Source organism: Pteropus medius, unplaced genomic scaffold (assembly GCF_902729225.1).
Source record: "Pteropus medius unplaced genomic scaffold, Ma_sr-lr_union100, whole genome shotgun sequence".
Taxonomy (NCBI): domain Eukaryota; kingdom Metazoa; phylum Chordata; class Mammalia; order Chiroptera; family Pteropodidae; genus Pteropus; species Pteropus medius.
The window spans coordinates 14584412-14601394 of NW_024346667.1; the positions used below are offsets into that span (position 1 = coordinate 14584412).

At 35.2% G+C, this 16983-nt stretch overlaps 1 protein-coding gene across 2 annotated transcripts in view; it reads right to left on the reverse strand.

The window, feature by feature from the left end:
- GALNTL6 (polypeptide N-acetylgalactosaminyltransferase like 6) overlaps window positions 1–16983 on the reverse strand; it is an 886098-nt gene that overhangs the window by 61216 nt on the left and 807899 nt on the right. For both annotated transcript variants that reach the window (XM_039876118.1, XM_039876119.1), the window contains exon 9: window positions 119–226. In XM_039876118.1, the coding sequence (XP_039732052.1) occupies window positions 119–226 (108 nt within the window). The remainder of the gene's footprint in view (window positions 1–118; window positions 227–16983) is intronic.

Genomic DNA, 16983 nt, shown 5'->3' on the forward strand with positions numbered 1-16983 from the left:
TGGAGTTTTTGTCAGTTAGATGTTTCTGTCAGACTGAAACATACCATGTGTGAGGCTGCTTACTCTGCCTACAAAAAGCCATATCGAGTCCAACTTATTCTGATCTCCAGTTACTCACTCTTGCCAGGCTGGTCCCAGATGGAACTTTATAAGGGACGTACTTCCTGTAGATATGACCGACTCTAGAACATGGGACATCGAACATTTCTCCTCCACACATCCAAACCTAAAGAGAGAAAATTTAAAAGTGTGACAAAAAAGGAACAGAAAATTTCATACAAAAAAGGAATTATTAGCAAGAGTCAAAAAAGTCTTAAAATCTCCTAAAGTCTCTAAATTAATAAATTCTGTTTATTATAAATGATTAATCAAGAAAGAAAACCCCATTTTTAAAAATCTAGATTCATAAAAGTATAGAACCAAAATACTAGTTCAATAAAATCTAATTTCCATAGACAATATGTTGGCATTATTTTTATTCTAGTAGAATTTTATCACAAATATTATATTTAACTGAAATTTAATGCTCAGACACTCCTTATCTATATAGATATTTGATTTGACAGTCTTGTGAAATCATTTGAAGAAGTAACATTGAACTTTAAATGTCAATTAAAAATTAAAATATAAAAAAGGAAATTTCTAAAATAGATGAATGAATTAAGGAACACAGATACATTCATACTTGAAGCTATATCTACATTCTTAAACTTACTATAGAGCTCATCTTAAAAATCATAGCTGCATTCTAATTTCTTCCACCCTTGATTTTTATTTTTAGGTAGAGAAAATAACTGATTAGCCATGTGGACACAAGAAATATTACACTTGAGGCATGTGTTAAAATGCTGTACTTACATATGGTAACAAAAATTAATTGGTTATATTTTATCATTGGTTATATTCTACCATTTAGATACACACTTAATCATAGCCTTATATAACAGACTACTTACTATAAAAGGATGAATTATTAAAACAAAAATCCAGGCTTTATATAGGCTAAATTTTTAGCTATTTTTATTACAAGAAAAAGATTAAAAAGAATGCGATACTGTCATGGTTAGTTTTAAATGTCAACTTGGCTGCACTACAGTGCCCAGGTAGTTGGTTAAACATTATTCTGGATGTTTCTATAGGGATATTTTTCGAGGAGATTAACGTTTAAATTGGTGGACCTTGAGTCAAGCAGATTTCCTTCCTTAATGGTGATGAACCTCATCCAATAGGTTGAAGGCCTTAATATAACAAAGACTGACCTCCTGCAAGCAAGAAAGAATTCTGCCAGCTGACAGCTTTTTGGACTTGAACTGCAGCCCTTCCCTGGGTCTTCAACCCACCAGCCTACCTTACAGATTTTGGACTTACTAAGCCTCCTCAAGTGTGTGAACTGATTCATTAAAAGACATCTCTTTCTCTTTATATGTACATATCCTGTTGGCTCTGTTTCTCTGGAGAATCCTGACTAATACAGATACACAGCTTGTTTTAAAGTACAACATTGACAGAAAGAAAGAAAAATGTTTATGTCTCAACTTAACATCTGCTTCCAACTTCTATCACTAAGAGGAATGACACCCCATGGAAGACTGAAGAACAAATAGTGATTAGAGTGAAAGAAATTCCAAGGAGAAGGCAATTCAATTTCTAAAATAATACTCAGTTGCTGTAAATGAGTTCAGGATTACTCATGGTATCAATTTCAACTTGGTGGGATATTTATTAATGTTTTGGAACAAGATATCAGAAGTACGCGTGGATGATATAAAGCTGGTAGGGCCAGTGAACATTCTAAATTATAGTACAAACATCTAGGAAGATCTTGAGAGGCTAGAGCTATGTGAGATTAAACATAAAAAGGGTAAATATAAGGGCCTGTCCCAGATCTAAAAGAATCAACTGTTCCAGAGCAAGACTGGTTAGATACAGACTGAGTAACATAAAACACACATCACTAGCATAATATAGAGAGTTTAGGGAGTAAGTGGCCTGATCTGTCTGCCTGAAGTCATGCTAATTTCTGAGTAAATGCTTTATATTCTCTTCTACAGAGAATTACCAGAGTGAGAAAGGGATATAAACTGAGTTTTAGGAGAAACAACTAAAATAACTGGAGATGTATAGTCTTGGTAAATTAAACTTGACAGAAACTCTTTTCATATATTTGAAGAACCTAATATTTGGAAGAGATGTTCTGTAGAACCTCAAAGAGACAGAAAGGATTAATGAGGAAGAACTATAGAAAGACTGATTGTAGCTCAGCAAAAAGAAGAATTTTTTAATAGACAGAATGATTAAAGGTGAAATGGGCTTCCTGAATCACCATATTGTTAAAATCTGTAGTAGATGACACTTTGGAGACAAGCATATAATTTTGGATGGACAATTGATCTAGCTAATATTTTAAGTTCATTCTAATAACAAGAGTTAGCTTTTATGAATGCTTACTGTGCCCTTTTTCTTTTTTAAAAAATTTTAATTAAGTTTATTGGGTAACATTGGTTAATATAATTATATAATTTTCAGGTGTACATTATCATTTGACATCTGTATATTGGGTGTTTGTCATCCAAAGTCCAGTTTCCTTCAGTGACCATATATTTGATCCCCTTTACCTACTTTACCCTCCCCCTAAACCCTATATTTGATCCCCTTTACCCTGTCTAACTCCTCCTTCCTCCCCCACCCCACTGGTAACCACTAGTCTATAGTCCTCTGGTAACCACTAGTCTGTAGTCCATGTCCATGAGTCTCTGTTTGTTTGTCCTGCTCATTTGTTGCTTTTAGGTTGATATTCCACATATAAGGGATATCATGTGATTTTCAGCTTTTTCAGTCTGGCTTATTTTGCTTAGCATGATTATCTCGAGGTCCATCCATGTTGTTGTAAAAGGCAGTATTTCATCTCTTCTTATGGCTCAGTAATATTCCATTGTATATATGTACCACAGCTCCTTTATCCAATCATCTATCGTAGGACACTTCATTTGCTTCCATGTCCTGGCCACTGTGAATAATGCTGCTATGAACATCGGTGTGAAAATATCTTTTTGGATATAGGTTTTCAAGTCTTTGGAGTAAATACCCAGTAGAGGGGTTGCTGGATCATATGGTAGATCAATTCTTAGTTTTCTGAGGAACCTCCATACTGTTTTCCATAGTGGCTGTACCAATTTGCAGTCCCAACAGCAGTGTATGAGGGTTCCTATTTCTCTGCATCCTCTCCAACAGTTATTATTACTTGTCCTGTTGATTATAGCTATTCTAACAGGTGTGAGATGGTATCTTATTGTGATTTTGATTTGCATTTCCCTAATTGCTAGCGATGTTGAGCATCTTTTCATGTATTTGTTGGCCATTTGTATGTCCTCTAGGGAGAAGTGTCTGTTCAGGTCCTCTGCCCATTTTTTGATTGGATCTTTTTGTTGTTGTTGTTGTTGTTGTTGTTATCGAGTCGTATGAATTCTTTGTATATTTTGGAAATTAGGCCCTTATCAAAGGTGTTGCTTGCAAATATATTTTCCCATTCAGATTGTTCTCTCTTTACCTTGCTGACGATTTCTTTTGCTGAGTAGAAGCTTTTTAGTTTGAGGTAGTCTCATTCATTTATTTTAGCTTTTACTTCACTTGCTTTTGAGGTCAAATTTATAAAATCCTCTTTAAGTCTAAGGTCTTTGCATTTCGTTCCTATGTTTTCTTCTATGCATTTTATTGTTTCAGGTCTTATATTTAGGTCTTTAATCATTTTGAGTTAATTTTGGTATGTGGTGATAGACAATAGTCTAGTTTAATTCTTTTGCAGGTGGCTTTCCAGTTTTCCCAGCACCATTTATTGAAGAGGCTTTCCTTTCTCCACTGTATGTTTTTGGCTTCTTTGTTGAAAATTATCTGCCCATATAAATATGGATTTACTTCTGAACTCTCAATTCTGTTCCACTGGTCTGTGTGTCTGTTTTGCTGCCAATACCGTGCTGCTTTGATTTCTGTCACTTTGTAGTACAATTTGAAGTTGGGCAGAATGATGCCTCCAGCCTCATTCTTTTTTCTCAGGATGGCTTTGGAATTCGGGGTCTTTTGTGCTTCCATACGAATCTGATGACTTTTTGTTCTATTTCTTTAAAAAATGCTGATGAGATTTTGACGGAGATTGCATTAAATATGTATAATGCTTTAGGTAATATGGTCGTTATAACTATGTTGATTCTTCCAATCCAAGAACACAGAGTATCTTTCCATTTCTTGGTATCTTCTTCGATTTCTTTTAATAGGTATTATAGTTTTCATTATATAGGTCCTTCACTTGTTTTGTTAAATTTATTCATAGATATTTTATTCTTTTTGTTGCAATTGCAAAGGAATTATTTTTTCCACTTTTTTTTCTGACACTTCATTATTTGAGTATAGGAATGCTATGGATTTCTGACCATTGATTTTGTATCCAGAGACTTTACTGTATTTGCTTATTGATTCTAGTAGTGTTCTTGTGGAGTCTTTAGAGTTTTCTATGTAGAGAATCGTGTCATCTGCAAATAGTGACAGTTTGACTTCTTTGTTTCCTATTTGGATGCCTTTTATATCTTTCTCTTGTCTGACTGCATTCGCTAGGACCTCCAATGTCATATTGAATAACAGTGGTGATAGTGGACAGGCTTGTCTTGTTCCTGATCTTAGAGGGAAGGTTTTTAATTTTTCACCATTAAATATAATGTTTGCTGAGGGTTTGTCATATATAGCCTTTATTATGTTAAGATACTTTCCTTCTATACCAATTTTGTTACTATGCCCTTTTACATTTAATGCTCATGATTTAGTGGTAGACTTTATTTCTTCCTTAAATATATTGGTGGGAAAATGGCAGTCTAGTGGCTGAGTAACTTTCCCAAGTTACTCAAGGCCACATAGCTGGCCATCTCCAAAATGGAGATTTGAATCCTAGTATTCTAAATCCAGTGCTCACATGTTTAATCAATATTCTATATTCTATCTACAGAGTCAGCATACTTTGTCTGTAGTGGGCCGGTATTAAATATTTACAGGTTATATGGCCTTGCAAAATATTTACAGGTTATATGGCCTCGCTTGCAGCTAGGCATCTCTGTTAAAAAAAAAAGTTATGGCTGTATTTAACTAAAACTTCGTTTACAAAAATAGGAAGTGGGCCATAGTTTGCTGGCCCCTGTTCTTCAAGGTACAAAGTCCTTTCAAACACTGAAATTCAGTGATTCTAAGATAATGTATGCGGGAGATTGTGTTTTCCTAAGTTGGATACCACACTATTTCCTATTGCTCGTGCTCCTTTACAAGGTGACCTTGGTACCCTCCCAATGGGATGTGGGTCAACATTCCTTCTTCTTGAATTTGGGTGGGCTTGTGAATTCTTAGACCAGCAGTAGGTTATAGTAAAAGTGACTGGGGCTAGGTCACGAAAGGCAATGTAGCTTCCACCTGTTCACTGGAGTGCCTGTTTTTGTAAGTCTGAGCTGTCATTAGGAAGTTTGATTCCTTGAGGCCACCCCATTGTGAGAAAGTCTGGATCACTTGAGAGGCTATGTGTAGGTGCTTAGGTCAATAGCCTCAGTTATTTTAATTCCATAGCCAGCATCGACTACCATACATGTAAATGAAGATTTCTCTAAATGATTTCAGCTTCTAGCTGTTGAGTCACACCCAACTGAGACCCCCTTATAGCACACAGCGGAAATGAGCTATCCCTTTTCGGCTTCTCTAAATTTAGGATCCACAGAACTCATGAGCTTAATAAAATGGTTGTTTTATGCTGTTAAGTTTTGGGGTGCTTTGTTTTGCAGCAATAGTAACTAGAACTGTGTATTTATAAATCTATGATAAAGGTAAAATGCTAACACAGATAATCCAAACTTATGGATTGCCCACCAATTTCTTTTTATCTTACTGTGGAAGATACAGCTCTAGGACTCACCAATTTCCACGTTCACTTCTTCTTGGGTTATAACAATCTCCCTGCCAGGTTACAATTTCCAGTTCCTTTGTAGTTAGGTGGGGCCATATGGTTATTTCTTGCTAGTGGAATGTGAACAGAAGTGAAGTGAATCACTTCTGGGCCAAAGAAATTAAGAGTGGACTCCCTTTTCTACCTTATTCATGATTTTTTTTTTACCTTCAGAGCCTGACAAGTCACGGATGATCCAGAGAAGTCTGACACCTTGTCAGATGGTGGCATCACTAAATAAATGGGGCCTGGATCCCTGTGAGACTGGAGGGAGCAGAGCACGCTCTTCTCCTAACCGGGGCCAAATTGTGACAGGAGAAATAGAGGAACTTCACTGATGTTAAGTTATTAAGATTTTGGGATTATTACAGCAGTTGGTCTACTCTAATAATTTTTTTTTTAATCAAACACAGTGAATGTAATTATTTGAGAAATTATTTTCTTTTATTATTTCTGCATTTTAAAGAGGTAAAACTTTAAAGCAATTTGACAACAGATGAAGGGGTAGGCAATGGGAGGACAGAGAATGTTAGATAGCTCTTTGTATAATCAAATGTCAGCTCTTATTGGTCAAAGGTAAGTAAATGTCAAGGCAAAGAAGGATTCTTATCACCTGCAGCTAGGAGACAGTGATTTGTAGGAAGTGGCATTTATTTTTCATGAAAAAGGTAACCATATTACTCTCTTTAGTTAGTGGAGGACTAGGGGGTGGTGACAAGTAAGGGCAAGATGTGGGGCGAAGGCCTAGGGCAATATCTTACATTTTCTGGTCTTAATCTATTTTTTTTTTGTTTGTTTATGTGGTCTCCCAGAATACTTAGAAAGTAGAGAAAAGTGGACTAAATACTTCTTATGAGCGATTTCCCCAGGGTGAGAACTGCCATAACAGAAAGCTGAACAAATCATGATTGCCTTCCTTTCTAACATATGACAAAATGACCTAATAGACACATAGAAATTTTAACTAATTCTTTTCAGAGGATCATTCTAATACAGCCTTTAAACATCTCTGCATCGGTTTTCTATTGGTGTGTAAAAAATGACCACAAATTAACGGTTTTAAACAAAACCCATTTATGATCTTACAGTTCTATGGTCAGAAGTCTATGTGGGCTTAGCTGGGTTCTCGGTTTAGAGTGTCACAAGACCAGAGTCTAGGTGGCAGCTGGGCTGCGATCTTATCTGAGCCTCTGGGGAGGAATCTGGTTCTGGGCTCATTTAGATTACCTGCGGAATTCTGTGCCCTGCAGTTGTAGGACTGGGACCCCATTTTTCTTGCTGGCTGATGACCAGGTTCCTGGAACCCATTCTTAGTTCCCTGCCCCATGAACCCTCCATTTTAGCAATGGTTAACCTCCCTCACAGAGAATCCTTACTTACACTTCAAATTCTACGACTTCTGTTACCAGCCAGAGAAATCTCTTTGCCTTTAAAGGGCTCCTGTGGTTAGGTTAAGTCCACCGGGATCACTGTTCTATCTTAAAGAGAACTGATTAGTAAACTAATTATACTTGTTGAGTCTCTTTTGCCCTGCAATATGACATAATCATGGCAGTTAACCTAGGAAGAAGATCATTGTAGAATTCTGCCTACCACAATCTCCAATGAAAAATTTGATGTCTTCTATTGATAACCTGCTTCTAACACTTAAAATTATTCTCATCAGAAATTTTTCTTTGCAGCCAAGACAAATTCAAGAACTTATATCCAAAATTTTTAAATGCTAAATTCAGTGTTAAAAGAACTATGGAATCCTAGGGTTTCTCCATATTGCCAGTATGACCACTTAAAAACATAAATCTGAGTATATGCCTTCACTTAAAATCCTTCAGAGGTTTTCTGTTGCTGTTAGGACTTGCACTATCTGTGTCTCTCAGTCACTCTCTCCTGTCCCTAACCACTCTCCTTTCACCCACCGCCCCCTCCCCGGGGCTAGACCCCCCGGGGCTAGTTTTACTTCCTTAGGAAATACCAAATTTCCCTTCTCAGGGCATGCTGTCATAAATTGTTCTCCCTGAAGGAAATTCTCAACTCCCTCTCTCCCCCTTCCTTTCTTTCTTATCCTTTTTCCTATTTACTTTCCAGATTTCAGCTTCACCATCACAATTGAGTCCTTAGATTTGGTTAGGACCACTGTTTTATACTTTTGTTCCATCCCATGCTTCTCTTTCATTTAATTGAGTCAACAAATATGTAGCAAGCACTTACTATGTGCTAGGGATTATTCACTGTGCTGGAGCTAAAATGTGTGACTAATTCAAAATTTTGAGCACATAGAACTTTCTTTCAAGCAGAGACAATACTTATGACAACTGTAACTAAGTGATTTATGTGTTTGTACAATGATTTGCTTAGTGTTTGTCTCCCTTCCCTAGGCTATAATTTCCATGACTATTTCATTCATTATTCTATCTCTAGCTACTAGTGAAGGGCTTAGCACATAATAGATACTCAATAAATATTTGTTGAATAGTTGAGTATGATCACTTCTTGTTTCAATTGTATATTCCCACTATGCAAAGGTCTTATGGACTTTTCAATTTAGCGTTGCTTCCTATAACCTCAAGAGCCAACTTGCTTTTCACCATAAGCACACCAAATCTGTTGTCACTAATCATAGAATTGTTTTTCTTTCTGTACCATGGATATCACCATAGATGTCTTTTTTTTTTTTTCCAGTGTTCCAATAACAACAGCCATTTTAGTAGAAGCATCCATATTCTGACATACTAGCGAGATGTGTTAGGTTAACAGTGTTGGAACACTGTTCTTCAGGAAAGCACAACTGTGGTGGCATTTACTGAATCCTATATTTATTCTGAACGATGTGGTTTATAGTTTTAAAAGACATTTCTTGAACATCTATGGCATTCTCTTAAGTATTCAATTCTTGGAGAAATGTTTTAGATTTACTAATAATATGACATTTTTTGACAATGTAAATATTTTAAAGCAATGCTATTTTACTCATGATTGAGCACAGAACATTTTTTTCATTCTACAGTTCAAATTGACTGAATAATTGAATGCTTGCCTTATTTTTAAAATCACTTTCGATATCAGCCCAAAACTGGAATTTAGACATAGAGAATGTTAAATTGAATGGAATCATACAATTATACTGGTCACATAGAATATGACAGTTTAGTAAGAAATTGATTGTCAGGAGGATAATAAAGAAACATCATTATCAGGGAGAAGATAAAGAATAATATACCATATGAAAATGGTGATCTAAATTCTCAAAAGAAATTTATTAATGCATTTAGTTGGCAAACCTGCTGTCTCTCTAATCTTATCTCTTACTTCTCTCTCCCTCCCTCCTTCTGCTCAAGCTATTCTGGCTTCTTTTCTGTTCCTCTAATATGCCAGATACTCTCCAACCTTAGGACGTTTGTACTGGCTGTTCCTTCTGTCTGGGATTCTCTTCTAGACACATGGTTAATTCCCTCGTCTCCTTCACGTCTTTGCTCCAAGTCCTTTTGCCACAAACACCCTTTCATCTTACACTCTCAGTCCTCATCACCTACTTTGAGAGACTATTTAAGACTAGATAATCAGCCACTGTACTATCTTCCTAGAAATTAAAATATTAATTATTAACCTAAAAAGCTTTGGTCTGTGGGCATTAAAAAGGGCCATGTCTGTCATCAAGCTACTTGGGCTAGATGTAATAAAAGCTCCATGTTTTACCCTGATTTGATCTAAAAAGGGTAACAATGAGAAGTTACACCCACACACCAATGTTTTGCTTTATTCTGAGAAACCAGATTATTCTTTGAGACCAGGAGAAAAAAAGAAAAGTTTATTTTGAACTTTTCTGACTCCCCTTTTTATCTGCTGATGGGCACATACTAAAAGCAGAAACTGAGAAATGTATCTACAGTCTTTAAGCAGGAGATGGTAGTTTCTAGTCTCAGGGCAAAGCTCTCGTTTCTTGAGCCATCTGCTTAGGATTTTTTCAAAGTAAGAAATGCTCTGTTATGTCAGTATATAAAAAAATCATGCCCAAACTATCTTGCATTTAATGAGCTTCAAGAAGTCTGGGTGGGAATAGCAGGGCTTCAGAGCAGACATTATCAGATGATCACTACTTTTAAGATTCAGTGTTCATATTTGCAGCAACACTAAGCAGTCTTAAAAACAGTGATTTTAAAACAGTGATTACAGTGGGGACTGGAACAGCAAAACAGATATATCGTTTAATGGTCTCAGGGAGGAAAAAATTGATTTGAACTTTTAAGAGTGCTTCTTTAGGTAAAATATTATGGTTAAGAATATAGTCCCTCATTTCTCTTAATCCATCATTCTACAGTTTAGAAGGTACAATTAGAGGCAAAATGTTTGCTTTTTTACCTTTATTTCCATATGTCTCCAGATTTTGTGCCTAATTACTTAAATTTCTGGATTTGCCATCTGTTCAAAATAAATAAAAATTCTTTAAAACCTTTTAAAAGTTGCCTTTGGAACCACAACTTCCTTTTTTTAGGGAAATTTGCAAACCTGATTCTCCTTTGCCCCTACGTTGGGTCGTCAATCATACTAATTTCCTAATGGCAGGGGTGGCACCATGACTCAGGCAAGGCTGACTGAAGTGTTTCTTTGAGGTTTCATTAAGTTAACTCTGTGGTGCTAAAGCAGAAAATGAGAGCCTGAGAGTTTTCAGTGGCCATTCCTGAGGAGTGGGAGGAGAGCCTGCTGGTTGGAAGGAATGAAGCTGACACAGAAAGAGGCAGAGGGGAGAGATTCAGAGTAAGGATCCTAGTAGCATCTGAGGCCGTTTCCCAGCCTCCCAGAGGCTCACTCACTTCCTTGACTTTTCAGTTTACATGAACGTTCCATCCAATTTTCCCTTTCCTCTAAGTCAGGCAGAATTGGGTTTCTGTCTTCCAGTAAGCTAAGGAATCCACATTTAAAAGACTCTCTTTTGAACAGTGAGGGTTTGAGTGTCCAGGAATGCCAAGGCTGCACTCTGAAACAAGCACGTCAGACAAAAGGTACTCAGATACATAGCATTACAACAGAAACTTTAAAGAAGCCAAAGGTTTCTAAATTTAATAGGCAATTAATTTTTAAAATACGTGATTTAAAGAAATTTCATCAAAATCAAAAATGTGAGAACTTTTAAAGGTTCATAATGCCATTTGCATGTTATTTTATTTTATTTTATTTTTATCTAGAGGAGAAGTTGGTATACTTTCATGATATGGAACACCAGAAAGAACACTTTGGACCAGGGTTTGAATCAGGCAGGTTATTACCCTTTTCCGATTCTCATTTTCATCTTCTGTAAAGTTGTAGTAATGAATCTCCTTCATAAAGTGGTTGAAAAGACTAAGTTAAGTAATACAGAGCACTCTTATATGCCACGTAATAGGTGCTCAAGCACGGTGGTCATATGATATAGTCTACCCAGGGGACAATTTTCATTCTTTTGGTATGTTGGAGGCTCTATGTTGGTTGCTGTGTATTCACATGTTGGCCTCTGTGAGAGGGGTCAGGCTATATGACAACATGCAAGTTTGTGAGTGTGCATGTCGGAAATGCAGGGGTTGTATTCTCGATGGTCAACTCTCACAGTTTGGGGAGAAGGACGGAGTTGCGGGGTCAACTTATGTTGGCCTGGTATGTTGTAGGTTGTTGACTTTGATGTGTACAAATCAACTGCTTATACTGCTACAGTTAGCCTCACACACTGAGGCTATCTACAGTGTTGTTGCTGGGATGTGGATGGAGGGCTTGAGAGCTATATGGAGAGTTTTTAGTAACTTTCTATACAAATATCTTTTGAGCTGGGGGGCAGGCTGACTTGCTTTATATAGATTTACATAAAAAAGCATTAGAGTGATTATAGTACATTTAATTTTTCCTGTTAGGGAAAAATGGCAATTAGAAAAATATAAATATTTGAAAAAAATCTCCATATTAGGAAAAGATCTCAATAGGAAATCAAATTGACCTTAACACAGGTACTGAATGCTGTGTAAATTGTTATATCTTGCTCACTTTACAACTATCTATAAAAGCTACAATAAAATTAAACAGGGAATTAGGAAAATGTCATCAGACATTAAGGAAGTAACAACTGGGAGGAATTCAGACTTGCCACTGGCTTAAATCTAATGGATGTAAAATTTAACTTGAAACTGCTCTGTTACACCTGAGGTACCTTTTGTTGGGTAATTGAAATGAATCTCAGACTGGCTGGTGAGACATTTAGCAGCTGTTTCTGTTTATCTTTGAGTTTCTGAATGAGTTTAGTGTCATTTTAATATTTTCTTTGGAAGATCAATTCTGGGCATGTTGAATTAAAATAGTTATTTTTATGTCACCTAGACTAAATATTGCAGGAAAAAAAGCCCCAAAAGAACAACTCTAGATATTTCTTTATGTATCTGAAGGTATTTGGTATGCCATAAAAAGGCTTCTGTCATATTTTAGATACAAAATGCAACTACATTTTGAGGTACTTTGCAGGCTCAAAAGTAAGGAGAGGTCTCTAATATAGCTGTCTCATGAAAGCAATGAGAAAGTATATAAAATATTTTAGAATCATCCTTGGCATAAAAAGGATTTCTAATGAGCATGTTTTATAAGGCTGAATTTATTTCTAACAAAATCGTTTGTACAAAGCGTCATCATGATAGTTTAGAGAGAGATGACTCAAGGGGAAAATAGTATACTTGTAGAAAAAGATTGAGTTGTCCTTTTCTAGGGAGGTGAATAAGCTATTTTAGGAGTACAAATTAAACACCACAAGAGGTTTTTGTATTTTCAGATGATGGAAAGAGTGGAAAATGTTTATTAATTCAAACGTATTATACTAGTTATCTGTTTTGCCTATGAACTGGAAACACTTTGTCTAGCTCTCCTCCACCCTGCATTTCATGTTGTCACTTTTATTGAGATTGCATTAAATTTATGAGTATGCTTAGGGAGGATTATCTTTATGAGTTTTCAGGTGCTCAAGTCTTTTTGTGTGTCCCTCAGTAGCATTATAACCGTTCTTCATGAGAACTGGGACATTTCTTAAGTTCATTCCTGGTTTTTTTTTCCCCTACTGTTGTAACTGGTGTCTTCCTCTGGGGTTGTTATCTGTATATACGAAGCCTATTGCTTTCTATATACTTACACACACACACACACACACACTTACCCAGGCAACTTACTGAATTTCTTAATATTTATAGTAGTTTTTTAGATGGTTCCCCTGCATTGCTCAGGTAGATGATATTATTTGCAGTTAATGAAAAAATTTCCTCCTCTTTTCCAATTTTTATATCTCTTACATTAACTTTTGTCTAACTGAATTGCTTCCTATTTCCAGAATAATATTAAGTAATATTAAATAATAATTTAATGGGAACATTTCTAGAGTTTTCTCATTAAGCTAGCTGATAGCTTTTGAGTTGAGAGAGAGCCATCACACAAATATATATTAATATTTTAATCATGCTAAATATTAAGTATTTTGTTCAGGGTAGATTGAAAAGTTTATCAAATACCTTTCTATTACCTATGGAGGTGACTATAACTTTTAAAATTTACTATTAAGGTGAATTAGGTTAATATGTTATGTTATATGTCTCAATATTAAAACATATCCATGAAAGCTGCACATTTTGGGTGTATTAATCTTTGAATAGTTACTCTAGTGTGTAATCTTTTATTATTATTTTTAATATGAATATAAGTAAAATATATCTGTATTTTTTAAAAATCTTTTTTTGTGGTCAGAATTTGCTACTAATATGCTAGATTTAAAACCAATTTGAAAGCCTTCTTTCTTTTTTGATATTAGACATAGTTTTTGAAAAACTTTGCAATATGTGTTTTTTAAAGGTTTGCAAAAACTAATTGGGTCTGGTACTGTATTTTTTTGGGGCGGGGAATATCTTTTTGACAATTCTATTTCTTGTACGGTCACTGAGCAGTAGCAGTATGCCAAGATGGGCCCCAAATTTGCACACGATGGTGTACATGCCCTTGTATAATCTCTTTCTTTTGAGTGTGGAAGGGGCTGTAAATCTGTTGAATCTCACATCTGTGAAATTAGGTGACAATAGGTGACAAAGGAGAAAGGATTTTGCAGTTATAATTATGGTCCTAGCTTAGTTGGCTTTGAGTTAATCCAAAGGGAGAATATCCTGGAAAGGTCTAAGTTAACAGGTATGTTCTAAAAAGGGACTTGGCCCTTCCTGAAAGGAGAGAGATGAAGATTGGAAGTGTGAGAGTAATTCTGGCCTTGAAGAAGTAAGCTGCCATGCTGGAGAGGGCCACAAGGGGGCCCAAGAGAAGCTTGAGTTGCTGAGAGTGGTTGCCAGCAAGAGGAAGGAGGGTTCAGTCCCACAACCACAAGAAATGGGTTCTGCTAACCACTTGAAGAACTTGGAAGCAGGTCTCTCCCTGGTTGAGCGTCCAAATAAGAACAGGGCTGGCTGAAAATTTGACTTCAGCCTTGTGAAATTCTTAGCAAAGGCCCTGGTGAGACTGTGAAATTTTATGTTGTTTTTAAGGCACTAAGTTTGTGATAATTGTATAACAGTAAAAAACACTTAGAGTCAGTTTAGATGTATATATTTTTAAATCTCATTAATTATTTATTTTTGGCTGTAAAGAACCACCAGTGTTTGCACTACCAGTTTTTGGTTTTCTAAATCATTAATTTCTCTTTTTAAGTTTATTAATCTTTTATCCTTATTTTCTTAGGTTTATTTTATTTTTCATTGTGAACTGGATTTGGATGTTTAATTTGCTTATTTATTCTTTCTTTTTTGTCGATGTAAGAACTTAAGAATCTAAATCTTTAAAAAAAAAATCTATTTAAGTATAGTTGGTATACAGTCTTGTATTGTTTATTTTAGTTTCAGGTGTACAATATAGTGATTTGACATTTTTACACCTCATCATGTGATCACCCCATAATTCTAGTAATCATCTGTTACCATGTAAAGATATCACAATATTATTGACTATATTCCCTTCCCCCTTTCACTCATCCTCACCCACATCTTCTTCTGAACACTGCTTTAGCTGTATCTCCTGGTTTTGATATATGTATTTTTAATTTTAATGTTTCCCTTGGGAACACTAATATGAGTTCCTTTACCTTCCACATCATTTCACTCTATTATTTTTTAACTTCGTTCATTACAAATTCATTTTGTGCCTTTTTTTCAACCATATCCTTTATGTCCCTATATATTTTTAGAATATGCCTTCTCCTTGATGTTGCTTTCAATATGACCTTCATTTCCATGATAGTTATCTGTTTCTTTTTCATTATATCCTATGCTTTTCTTGTTTCTGTTTCTTTTTCATCTCTTTGTCTTGTCTTTTGATATTTTGCCTAATCTCATAAAGCTCAGCATTTAATACTGTTTTACAGAGCCTGTGACTTCCTTTCTTCTTTTTTTCCCAGAAGTATTTTTATAGGCTACATCCATGAAAAAATTATTATTCATCTTTGAATAGGGTGAATTCATTTTACCAATTGCAGTAGGTATTCACTTTCCGACAAAAAGTTTGTGTGTGAGAGAATTAGTTTACCCTTTATTTGTCTGCATCCAATAGAAATTGGCTGCTACAGGGCTGCTCATAATAGCAAGTGTCTCTCCTCCATTCTGCCTCACAAACAGCCTGCTTCCTGTAGATATGGCTGGTCTGTCTAACACTTTTTTTGGAACCAAAGTCAGTCTCCCATTTGCTGCTTCTGTGTGCCAAACTCAATCCAGGGAAGCTCTGGCCATCAGCAACTGTGCCCATTGCTATTATTTCAAACAAGTGATTGCTGTTTTTTTTTTTCCCTTAGCATGTGCCAATAACTTTTGAAAATGGAGATCTGCTGACTTCAAGCTGCGATCATTCTATCTTCCCACACCCCTATTGTAACATCATTGAATTTACTTTTACTGAAGATGATAACCTGCATATATTGTTGTTGGACGTAAGATATCTGATAATTTGTCAAGGGTAAAGTTAAGTTTTTTTGTTTCTGTTTCTTGTTCTTTTTTTTTTCTTTTTTGAGTGATCTCTAAGAGTTCTTTCTTTTCCATTTTAAAACTATAAATATATTATAATTTAACATTCAATTGTTGACCTATAAGTATACTTAAAATTTTTTGATGACTACCATGTACTATGGAGAAAACTTTAAATTTAATTTTGTGGGCTTGTTAATGATTTTAAATTAACTTTATTGGAGTAACATTGGTTAATAACATTATATAAGTTTCAGGTGTATTATTTTTTAATACATTATCTATATATTCCATTGTGTGCTCATTAATTTTGATTTTCTAAGTACAAATAAATAAAATCTATGTTTTTCTTGAGAAGCTCCAGAATGATATTAAGCTCTAGAATACATGATTTACTAAGCTATGGAGACCTTAAATTAATGGCTGTTTTCTTGTTTAAGAACTGAACATTCTATACTCAATGATTAGTCCCTATTGTATATATTCAATTCTTATTGAATAATAAATATATTTTGAAGATAGTAAAAATCAAATTTTACATTAAATCATAACAAGAGTTGTCAGCCCTCATATTTAAAAAAAATCAGACAGGAAGAAACTACATTTCTTTTTAAAAATGGTTTCAGAGAGTAACAGCAGCCACTTTTCTACCAAGGGCATAAAGTCTTCTATTTTCCTAACAAAGAGAAATTAGGCTAATAGTTTTGAGAGCACATCTGAATTCCAATTGCTGCTTTGATATTGACTAAGTAAAAGCCTGTCTTTGCAATTATAAAATAGAAATTATATTTTTACTTTGCATTAGTGTTGAATAGGGTAAGAAATTAAATTCAATGACCTTTAAGTGCTAACTCATTACTTTTTCTTGTTAAGGAACCAAGTAATAGTTATTACCACCAGAGGAAGAATAGAGTAGCCAGAACTTTGAAACATAGGTAGCTTCATGTAAAGATTTTGTTATTAAAGGATACAAATAAACATATGCTGTCTATTAAAATCTCAGACATATTTTAGTCCCTTTAAAATATATAGGCT